We start from the raw sequence: 13,090 nt of genomic DNA, 5'->3' as shown, positions 1-13,090 counted from the left end.
GACACTTAAACATAATTAACATTTCTATACATTCAATTCTTAAATATTCAACTATAAATAGTTTATCACTTTTGTCAGTTCCAGAAGATACCAGATTATCTCCCCTATGTAAGTGGAAGGATATATTTATACGAGTGCAGCACCTATCAAAAAACTGGGCTAAAGGACGATACACAGTGGGCCCAATTCTCCGAGGTCACAAACAGAAAGTGTCAGCCATAGCCTGCAATGGTGAGAAAAAAAGAACTTTTTCATCATAAAAATGTATATGTTAACCAATATGTTCCTTTCTCTGTCTCTTAAAAGTCATTGTATAGTTGTTATAATCTCAAACAAATAATTAGATTGAATGATTATGTGCTGCTACTTGGTCATAAACCACAAATGTTGTATAGTAGATATATAGTAGTTATATAGTAGTTATATAGTAGATATATAGTAGATATATAGTAGATACAAATGTATATAGTAGATATATATAATAGCTAGTAGATATACCGTAAATTTTCCAAGGGGGGGTGGGGGGGGGGGGGGGTGGGGGGGCGTTGGTAAGTTGTGAGATCTGTTGTATGTACCCATTTCACACCATGAAGTGGTACTGTGTATATAGTTACTGAAACTTTGTTTTGTGGTTTGTGTTAGTTTTATGTTGGATATCCTTTAAATAATTACCTCTGGACACACGTGGATGGATATATAACTGTGCCACGGTAAGTTCTTTTTCTCGAATTGAGGAATTTTTCTTTCCAAAAAAAGGGAGGGGGGGGGCGTTTATTAGGGTGGGGGCGTTTATTAGAATAAATACAGTATGTATTAACCTAAATGATACCATCTTGTCTCAACTCTTGTTCTCAGCTTCTTTATCCTCTTAACAATATAAAATACCGGGCTTAATACACACTCTATACCATCTTCAGTATACAATATCTGAAAGTATTTGAAATATTCTACTTGTTTTCTGTAGAGAAACTTTTTATATTTACAGGTACCAGTGTTGTGAGTGGAAGTGATGATAAAATTCTCATTATCTGGGACTTGGCTACATGTACAGAAGTCAAAACTCTCCACATGCATTCAGATAGTATTACTTCACTCATACTTAGGGTAAGATTGATACATCGTTTGTCATTACTCAGGGTACTGATAATACATGGTCATACCATGGGTGGGCCATACTCATAGAGATACTCATGTTACTGGGTCATACCATGGGTGGGCCATACTCACAGAGATACTCATGTTACTGGGTCATACAATGGGTGGGCCATACTCACAGAGATATGATACTCATGTTACTGGGTCATACCATGGGTGGGTCATACTCACAGAGATACTCATGTTACTGGGTCATACAATGGGTGGGCCATACTCACAGAGATATAATACTCATGTTACTGGGTCATACCATGGGTGGGTCATACTCACAGAGATACTCATGTTACTGGGTCATACCATGGGTGGGTCATACTCACAGAGATACTCATGTTACTGGGTCATACCATGGGTGGGCCATACTCATAGAGATACTCATGTTACTGGGTCATACCATGGGTGGGCCATACTCACAGAGATATAATACTCATTTTACTGGGTCATACCATGGGTGGGCCATACTCATAGAGATATAATACTCATGTTTTTGGGTCATACCATGGGTGGGCCATACTCACAGAGATATAATACTCATGTTACTGGGTCATACCATGGGTGGGCCATACTCATAGAGATACTCATGTTACTGGGTCATACCATGGGTGGGCCATACTCATAGAGATATAATACTCATGTTACTGGGTCATACCATGGGTGGGCCATACTCATAGAGATACTCATGTTACTGGGTCATACCATGGGTGGGCCATACTCACAGAGATACTCATGTTACTGGGTCATACCATGGGTGGGCCATACTCACAGAGATACTCATGTTACTGGGTCATACCATGGGTGGGCCATACTCATAGAGATACTCATGTTACTGGGTCATACCATGGGTGGGCCATACTCATAGAGATACTCATGTTACTGGGTCATACCATGGGTGGGCCATACTCATAGAGATACTCATATTACTGGGTCATACCATGGGTGGGTCATACTCATAGAGATATGATACTCATGTTACTGGGTCATACCATGGGTGGGCCATACTCATAGAGATACTCATGTTACTGGGTCATACCATGGGTTGGCCATACTCACAGAGATATGATACTCATGTTACTGGGTCATACCATGGGTGGGTCATACTCATAGAGATATAATACTCATGTTTTTGGGTCATACCATGGGTGGGCCATACTCACAGAGATACTCATGTTACTGGGTCATACAATGGGTGGGCCATACTCACAGAGATATAATACTCATGTTACTGGGTCATACCATGGGTGGGTCATACTCACAGAGATACTCATGTTACTGGGTCATACCATGGGTGGGTCATACTCACAGAGATACTCATGTTACTGGGTCATACCATGGGTGGGCCATACACATAGAGATACTCATGTTACTGGGTCATACCATGGGTGGGCCATACTCATAGAGATACTCATGTTACTGGGTCATACCATGGGTGGGCCATACTCATAGAGATACTCATGTTACAGGGTCATACCATGGGTGGGCCATACTCATAGAGATATAATACTCATGTTACTGGGTCATACCATGGGTGGGCCATACTCATAGAGATACTCATGTTACTGGGTCATACCATGGGTGGGCCATACTCATAGAGATATGATACTCATGTTACTGGGTCATACCATGGGTGGGCCATACTCATAGAGATATAATACTCATGTTACTGGGTCATACCATGGGTGGGCCATACTCATAGAGATACTCATGTTACTGGGTCATACCATGGGTGGGTCATACTCACAGAGATACTCATGTCACTGGGTCATACCATGGGTGGGTCATACTCATAGAGATACTCATGTTACTGGGTCATACCATGGGTGGGCCATACTCATAGAGATACTCATGTTACAGGGTCATACCATGGGTGGGCCATACACATAGAGATACTCATGTTACTGGGTCATACCATGGGTGGGCCATACTCACAGAGATATAATACTCATGTTACTGGGTCATACCATGGGTGGGCCATACTCATAGAGATACTCATGTTACTGGGTCATACCATGGGTGGGCCATACTCATAGAGATACTCATGTTACTGGGTCATACCATGGGTGGGCCATACTCATAGAGATACTCATGTTACTGGGTCATACCATGGGTGGGCCATACTCATAGAGATATAATACTCATGTTACTGGGTCATACCATGGGTGGGCCATACTCACAGAGATACTCATGTTACTGGGTCATACCATGGGTGGGCCATACTCATAGAGATATAATACTCATGTTACTGGGTCATACCATGGGTGGGCCATACTCACAGAGATACTCATGTTACTGGGTCATACCATGGGTGGGCCATACTCATAGAGATATAATACTCATGTTACTGGGTCATACCATGGGTGGGCCATACTCATAGAGATACTCATGTTACTGGGTCATACCATGGGTGGGTCATACTCACAGAGATACTCATGTTACTGGGTCATACCATGGGTGGGCCATACTCACAGAGATACTCATGTTACTGGGTCATACCATGGGTGGGCCATACTCATAGAGATACTCATGTTACTGGGTCATACCATGGGTGGGTCATACTCATAGAGATATAATACTCATGTTACTGGGTCATACCATGGGTGGGCCATACTCATAGAGATACTCATGTTACTGGGTCATACCATGGGTGGGTCATACTCACAGAGATACTCATGTTACTGGGTCATACCATGGGTGGGTCATACTCACAGAGATACTCATGTTACTGGGTCATACCATGGGTGGGCCATACTCATAGAGATATAATACTCATGTTACTGGGTCATACCATGGGTGGGTCATACTCACAGAGATACTCATGTTACTGGGTCATACCATGGGTGGGTCATACTCACAGAGATACTCATGTTACTGGGTCATACCATGGGTGGGCCATACTCATAGAGATATAATACTCATGTTACTGGGTCATACCATGGGTGGGTCATACTCACAGAGATACTCATGTTACTGGGTCATACCATGGGTGGGTCATACTCACAGAGATACTCATGTTACTGGGTCATACCATGGGTGGGCCATACTCATAGAGATATAATACTCATGTTACTGGGTCATACCATGGGTGGGTCATACTCACAGAGATACTCATGTTACTGGGTCATACCATGGGTGGGTCATACTCATAGAGATACTCATGTTACTGGGTCATACCATGGGTGGGTCATACTCACAGAGATACTCATGTTACTGGGTCATACCATGGGTGGGTCATACTCATAGAGATATGATACTCATGTTACTGGGTCATACCATGGGTGGGTCATACTCACAGAGATACTCATGTTACTGGGTCATACCATGGGTGGGCCATACTCATAGAGATACTCATGTTACTGGGTCATACCATGGGTGGGTCATACTCATAGAGATACTCATGTTACTGGGTCATACCATGGGTGGGTCATACTCACAGAGATACTCATGTTACTGGGTCATACCATGGGTGGGCCATACTCACAGAGATACTTATGTTACTGGGTCATACCATGGGTGGGTCATACTCATAGAGGTATAATACTCATGTTACTGGGTCATACCATGGGTGGGTCATACTCATAGAGGTATAATACTCATGTTACTGGGTCATACCATGGGTGGGCCATACTCACAGAGATACTCATGTTACTGGGTCATACCATGGGTGGGCCATACTCATAGAGATATAATACTCATGTTACTGGGTCATACCATGGGTGGGCCATACTCACAGAGATACTTATGTTACTGGGTCATACCATGGGTGGGTCATACTCATAGAGGTATAATACTCATGTTACTGGGTCATACCATGGGTGGGTCATACTCACAGAAATACTCATGTTACTGGGTCATACCATGGGTGGGTCATACTCACAGAGATACTCATGTTACTGGGTCATACCATGGGTGGGCCATACTCACAGAGATACTTATGTTACTGGGTCATACCATGGGTGGGTCATACTCATAGAGGTATAATACTCATGTTACTGGGTCATACCATGGGAGGGCCATACTCATAGAGATACTCATGTTACTGGGTCATACCATGGGTGGGCCATACTCATAGAGATACTCATGTTACTGGGTCATACCATGGGAGGGCCATACTCATAGAGATACTCATGTTACTGGGTCATACCATGGGTGGGTCATACTCATAGAGATACTCATGTTACTGGGTCATACCATGGGTGGGCCATACTCACAGAGATACTCATGTTACTGGGTCATATCATGGGAGGGCCATACTCATAGAGATACTCATGTTACTGGGTCATACCATGGGTGGGCCATACTCATAGAGATACTCATGTTACTGGGTCATACCATGGGTGGGTCATACTCATAGAGATACTCATGTTACTGGGTCATACCATGGGTGGGCCATACTCACAGAGATACTCATGTTACTGGGTCATACCATGGGTGGGTCATACTCATGGAGATATAATACTCATGTTACTGGGTCATACCATGGGTGGGTCATACTCATAGAGATATGATACTCATGTTACTGGGTCATACCATGGGTGGGTCATACTCACAGAGATATGATACTCATGTTACTGGGTCATACCATGGGTGGGCCATACTCATAGAGATACTCATGTTACTGGGTCATACCATGGGTGGGCCATACTCATAGAGATACTCATGTTACTGGGTCATACCATGGGTGGGTCATACTCATAGAGATACTCATGTTACTGGGTCATACCATGGGTGGGCCATACTCACAGAGATACTCATGTTACTGGGTCATACCATGGGTGGGTCATACTCATGGAGATATAATACTCATGTTACTGGGTCATACCATGGGTGGGTCATACTCATAGAGATATGATACTCATGTTACTGGGTCATACCATGGGTGGGTCATACTCACAGAGATATGATACTCATGTTACTGGGTCATACCATGGGTGGGCCATACTCACAGAGATACTCATGTTACTGGGTCATACCATGGGTGGGCCATACTCATAGAGATACTCATGTTACTGGGTCATACCATGGGTGGGCCATACTCATAGAGATACTCATGTTACTGGGTCATACCATGGGTGGGTCATACTCATAGAGATACTCATGTTACTGGGTCATACCATGGGTGGGCCATACTCACAGAGATACTCATGTTACTGGGTCATACCATGGGTGGGTCATACTCATAGAGATACTCATGTTACTGGGTCATACCATGGGTGGGCCATACTCATAGAGATACTCATGTTACAGGGTCATACCATGGGTGGGCCATACTCATAGAGATACTCATGTTACTGGGTCATACCATGGGTGGGCCATACTCATAGAGATACTCATGTTACTGGGTCATACCATGGGTGGGTCATACTCATAGAGATACTCATGTTACTGGGTCATACCATGGGTGGGTCATACTCATAGAGATACTCATGTTACTGGGTCATACCATGGGTGGGCCATACTCACAGAGATACTCATGTTACTGGGTCATACCATGGGTGGGCCATACTCATAGAGATACTCATGTTACTGGGTCATACCATGGGTGGGCCATACTCATGGAGATATAATACTCATGTTACTGGGTCATACCATGGGTGGGTCATACTCATAGAGATATGATACTCATGTTACTGGGTCATACCATGGGTGGGTCATACTCACAGAGATATGATACTCATGTTACTGGGTCATACCATGGGTGGGCCATACTCATAGAGATACTCATGTTACTGGGTCATACCATGGGTGGGCCATACTCATAGAGATACTCATGTTACAGGGTCATACCATGGGTGGGCCATACTCATAGAGATACTCATGTTACTGGGTCATACCATGGGTGGGTCATACTCATAGAGATATAATACTCATGTTACTGGGTCATACCATGGGTGGGTCATACTCATAGAGATACTCATGTTACTGGGTCATACCATGGGTGGGTCATACTCATAGAGATACTCATGTTACTGGGTCATACCATGGGTGGGCCATACTCACAGAGATACTCATGTTACTGGGTCATACCATGGGTGGGTCATACTCATGGAGATATAATACTCATGTTACTGGGTCATACCATGGGTGGGTCATACTCATAGAGATATGATACTCATGTTACTGGGTCATACCATGGGTGGGTCATACTCACAGAGATATGATACTCATGTTACTGGGTCATACCATGGGTGGGCCATACTCATAGAGATACTCATGTTACTGGGTCATACCATGGGTGGGCCATACTCATAGAGATATGATACTCATGTTACTGGGTCATACCATGGGTGGGTCATACTCATAGAGATACTCATGTTACTGGGTCATACCATGGGTGGGCCATACTCACAGAGATACTCATGTTACTGGGTCATACCATGGGTGGGCCATACTCACAGAGATACTCATGTTACTGGGTCATACCATGGGTGGGCCATACTCACAGAGATACTCATGTTACTGGGTCATACCATGGGTGGGCCATACTCACAGAGATATAATACTCATGTTACTGGGTCATACCATGGGTGGGCCATACTCACAGAGATACTCATGTTACTGGGTCATACCATGGGTGGGCCATACTCATAGAGATACTCATGTTACTGGGTCATACCATGGGTGGGTCATACTTATAGAGATACTCATGTTACTGGGTCATACCATGGGTGGGTCATACTCATAGATATACTCATGTTACTGGGTCATACCATGGGTGGGTCATACTCACAGAGATACTCATGTTACTGGGTCATACCATGGGTGGGTCATACTCACAGATATATAATACTCATGGACTGGAGAGCTCTTAATGTCAATTTTATGTGAATTTTCACCAAAGATTAAACAAATTTGGAATCATATTAAAGCTTCACAATTTTTTTTAATTTTTTTTTTTATTATTATTTCAATTTTTAATGCATTCTATATTGTAATTATAGAACATTTAACATAATCTATAAGGGAAAATAGAAATATATGTTTTGTGACCTCGATATGACCTTATTGTTACCAGGGTAACACAGCCATCACTGGGTGTGCTGACAGTGCAATTCGTGTGATAGATACTCTCAGTGGACAGATCATCTTTACACTAATGGGCCATGCAGGAAGTATCGATCACTTGGGAATTGTGGGTAATAGTCACCTGATCAGCGCTGCGACAGACAAGTGAGTCACATTGATTATGTCCTGGTACAAAAACTTCAACTGTGTTTGCTCGCTCGACTTACCTGACTAATTAGAAGGAAAATGTAGCCCCTGAAAAATAAACAATGGCATAAAAATATTATAAGGAAGTAGTAAAGCGTGACTTTTTGTTAATATGAACATTTCCATACATACAAATGTAAAACAATACATGTATTAGTTGAATTTCTATCATCCAAAAAATATTCCTCATATTTAACAACCAAAAAATGTGTCAAATTAAATCTGTATTTTGTTTTCTGAACACTGATTTTTTTTCTTTTTTTTTTTTTTTTTTCAAAATTAACCAGAAGGAATTAAAGTGGTGACATACTAAGTGTATATTAAATGGTGACATACTAAGTGTATATTAAATGGTGACATATTAAGTGTATATTAAATGGTGACATATTAAGTGTATATTAAATGGTGACATACTAAGTGTATATTAAATGGTGACATATTAAGTGTATATTAAATGGTGACATATTAAGTGTATATTAAATGGTGACATACTAAGTGTATATTAAATGGTGACATATTAAGTGTATATTAAATGGTGACATACTAAGTGTATATTAAATGGTGACATATTAAGTGTATATTAAATGGTGACATACTAAGTGTATATTAAATGGTGACATATTAAGTGTATATTAAATGGTGACATATTAAGTGTATATTAAATGGTGACATACTAAGTGTATATTAAATGGTGACATATTAAGTGTATATTAAATGGTGACATACTAAGTGTATATTAAATGGTGACATATTAAGTGTATATTAAATGGTGACATACTAAGTGTATATTAAATGGTGACATATTAAGTGTATATTAAATGGTGACATACTAAGTGTATATTAAATGGTGACATATTAAGTGTATATTAAATGGTGACATACTAAGTGTATATTAAATGGTGACATATTAAGTGTATATTAAATGGTGACATATTAAGTGTATATTAAATGGTGACATACTAAGTGTATATTAAATGGTGACATACTAAGTGTATATTAAATGGTGACATATTAAGTGTATATTAAATGGTGACATATTAAGTGTATATTAAATGGTGACATACTAAGTGTATATTAAATGGTGACATACTAAGTGTATATTAAATGGTGACATACTAAGTGTATATTAAATGGTGACATACTAAGTGTATATTAGATGGTGACATACTAAGTGTATATTAAATGGTGACATACTAAGTGTATATTAAATGGTGACATACTAAGTGTATATTAAATGGTGACATACTAAGTGTATATTAAATGGTGACATATTAAGTGTATATTAAATGGTGACATACTAAGTGTATATTAAAGTGGTGACATATTAAGTGTATATTAAATGGTGACATACTAAGTGTATATTAAATGGTGACATACTAAGTGTATATTAAATGGTGACATACTAAGTGTATATTAAATGGTGACATACTAAGTGTATATTAAAGTGGTGACATATTAAGTGTATATTAGATGGTGACATACTAAGTGTATATTAAATGGTGACATACTAAGTGTATATTAAATGGTGACATACTAAGTGTATATTAAATGGTGACATACTAAGTGTATATTAAATGGTGACATACTAAGTGTATATTAAATGGTGACATATTAAGTGTATATTAAATGGTGACATACTAAGTGTATATTAAAGTGGTGACATATTAAGTGTATATTAAATGGTGACATATTAAGTGTATATTAAATGGTGACATATTAAGTGTATATTAAATGGTGACATACTAAGTGTATATTAAATGGTGACATATTAAGTGTATATTAAATGGTGACATATTAAGTGTATATTAAATGGTGACATACTAAGTGTATATTAAATGGTGACATACTAAGTGTATATTAAAGTGGTGACATATTAAGTGTATATTAAATGGTGACATATTAAGTGTATATTAAATGGTGACATATTAAGTGTATATTAAATGGTGACATATTAAGTGTATATTAAATGGTGACATACTAAGTGTATATTAAATGGTGACATATTAAGTGTATATTAAATGGTGACATACTAAGTGTATATTAAATGGTGACATACTAAGTGTATATTAAATGGTGATTTTTTTTCCAGAACAGTACGTGTGTGGTCTCTTCCTGATCGGCAGCTGAAGTGTGTCTTCCGGGATCACACTGATGAAATTGAGGTACCTTACTGTGATTGACATTGTATTTATTTGTATGTAAGTAGTGATACATTCGATGTACCTACCTAGGTAGAAATCGTAATATGTATATTAACATTATATTGATAATAACTCTTTAGACAGAGTTTATATGCCTCAGCCTATCAATTCTAAACGCTGAATGTTAGATTCATTTTACTCGATCTTGACTTGATGAAATTTGTTTGATAATCTTTACACTTTCCATTTTACTTAGAAATATAAAATCTTTTCTTTTAATTCACTTTTATGGTTCTTGTTTAATATAAGTTATACTTTTTCAATTTTCAAATGTCGATTTTGCGTATTGTATGCAGCAAAATTGTTTTTGATTTTATGACATCATCTTTTATTTTATTTTACCAATTCACTGACAAAAGAAAATGTGTTTTATAATAGTATGACTTGTAACAGCTTTCAGGTCATATTCCCTTCATTCAAATCACTCCACACATTTTTCTTTGTTGTATATTTTACACCTGTTGTATGTTATTATTTTTGTAACACCTGTATTTCCAGTGTCTGTGTTGCCATGGTAACTTTGTTCTCACTGGGTCCTGGGATAAAACCATGTTTTTGTGGGACATTATTAAAGAAAAACAGATCCATAAGTTTGAAGGCCATGAAGAAGGTATATTGTGTGTTTGAAAGCTATACAGTAAAAATATTTATCAATAACCCTATTGTCTATTTTTTTTATACTTTTACTTATCAATATAGTAAATATGATATATGTTTATAAGTATCATAGTCTCATGTTTATTATACTCAAAGATGATCCTTTGGTGATTTTTCAGCAATATTTCAATGTATTGAATTTGGACCCTATAGATCAGCTACAATCACTTTTTATACTACTCACACAGTCTACTCTCTCCATTTGATGTAGATATTTTATACTACTCACGCATCTACTCTCTCCATTTGATGTAGATATTTTATACTACTCACACAGTCTATACTCTCTCCATTGGATGTAGATATTTTATACTACTCACACAGTCTACTCTCTCCATTGGATGTAGATATTTTATACTACTCACGCATCTACTCTCTCCATTTGATGTAGATATTTTATACTACTCACACAGTCTACTCTCTCCATTGGATGTAGATATTTTATACTACTCACACAGTCTACTCTCTCCATTGGATGTAGATATTTTATACTACTCACACAGTCTATACTCTCTCCATTGGATGTAGATATTTTATACTACTCACACATCTACTCTCTCCATTTGATGTAGATATTTTACATAATTAACACATTTTGAGGCAAGGTAATTTTCTTATCAGTCTAGGTTTGTAGGAGACAACACACACACAATTTTCTTTTGTTTTTAGCTTACAATCTGTCAGAATATGATTTCCATGTTAATTAAGTTAAAGTGCAGTTACTTTTAATTTCTTAATCAAAGAAATGTACATTTTGTATATTAAATACACCCACTGTATGTTAAATGGTCTTTACAACAGTAATTCAATGTTTGTGAAAATTCTTACAAAAACAACTAAAATCTAAATGAATCTCTCTGCCATATTCACAGTAAATTTGGATATTATAATGAAATTCATGGTAGATATCACAATTTGAACTTATAGTACAGCATATGACATGAGTTTTAAAAAAATCATTCATTTTTATTACATTAAGAAGTGAAATTCCACAAGAACTATAAGGTTATGCTGAGTCTAAAACATCACAAGTTATCTTCAAACTGCTATATACCTTATTCCTGAAACTAAACTCGTGTTTTATATCAGGGGAAATAACTCTTGCATGCTTCTAAGTATTCATGCACACCACATTCATTTTAGATGTTACATTGCACTGACACTGGCATGATTAATTAATTTTGTTTTAATTTTATCACTTAAAACCAAATAACGTAACAGACATGTTTTTAGATTTAGAAATCTGTAAGTTTCAGACAAAGAATAGCTCCAGCCAAAATCAAGGAGGTCACATGCATGCTCTTAGATTGATCTGTGTCAATCAAGACAGTTAATAATGTACAGACCACCAAAAAATACATACAACTTGATTTTATTTCTTTGCCAGATGATTCATATATGATTATCAAAGATGCTAAAGCAGACAACCGAGTAATTATGATCAATCGAAGGATGTTGTGTATTTTCTGTATGTTATCAAATGATAAAACCTTTACACCATTCCCTGCATGGTTATTACATCCCAAAAAATTCCATCACATTCTACCTCTATATTTGATATATAATTTTTGGTCATATAAGTGATCATTTGTAGGACTTTTGGGGTCACCTGACCTGAAGGCTCATGGTGACCAGTATTACAATGGCCTTTTGTCCATTATGTGCGTTGTGAATTATGCGTGAACTTTTCCTTTTTGCACACAATAACTTGAATGGATTTCACAAATCTTGATATACAGCTTTATATCAATAAGATCTCAGACAAGTTTGAAAAGAGAAATTATTCGACAATAACTTACAGAGTTATAGCCCTTTGTAATAATATTATTATTGGACTTGATGAACACGATAACTGGAGTAAATATCAACCAATT

The 13,090-nt window shown here is 38.0% G+C and overlaps 1 protein-coding gene across 1 annotated transcript in view; it reads left to right on the top strand.

The window, feature by feature from the left end:
- Positions 1-13,090, top strand: part of LOC117324534 (F-box/WD repeat-containing protein 7-like) — a 43,768-nt gene that overhangs the window by 4,011 nt on the left and 26,667 nt on the right. Inside the window, exons 4-8 of the mRNA XM_033880446.1 lie at positions 79-231; positions 986-1,104; positions 8,162-8,316; positions 10,448-10,520; positions 11,058-11,169. Coding sequence (XP_033736337.1) covers positions 79-231; positions 986-1,104; positions 8,162-8,316; positions 10,448-10,520; positions 11,058-11,169 — 612 coding nt within the window. The remainder of the gene's footprint in view (positions 1-78; positions 232-985; positions 1,105-8,161; positions 8,317-10,447; positions 10,521-11,057; positions 11,170-13,090) is intronic.

This window comes from Pecten maximus, chromosome 3 (genome assembly GCF_902652985.1).
Source record: "Pecten maximus chromosome 3, xPecMax1.1, whole genome shotgun sequence".
Lineage (NCBI taxonomy): Eukaryota > Metazoa > Mollusca > Bivalvia > Pectinida > Pectinidae > Pecten > Pecten maximus.
This window is presented reverse-complemented; position numbering and strand designations above follow the sequence as displayed.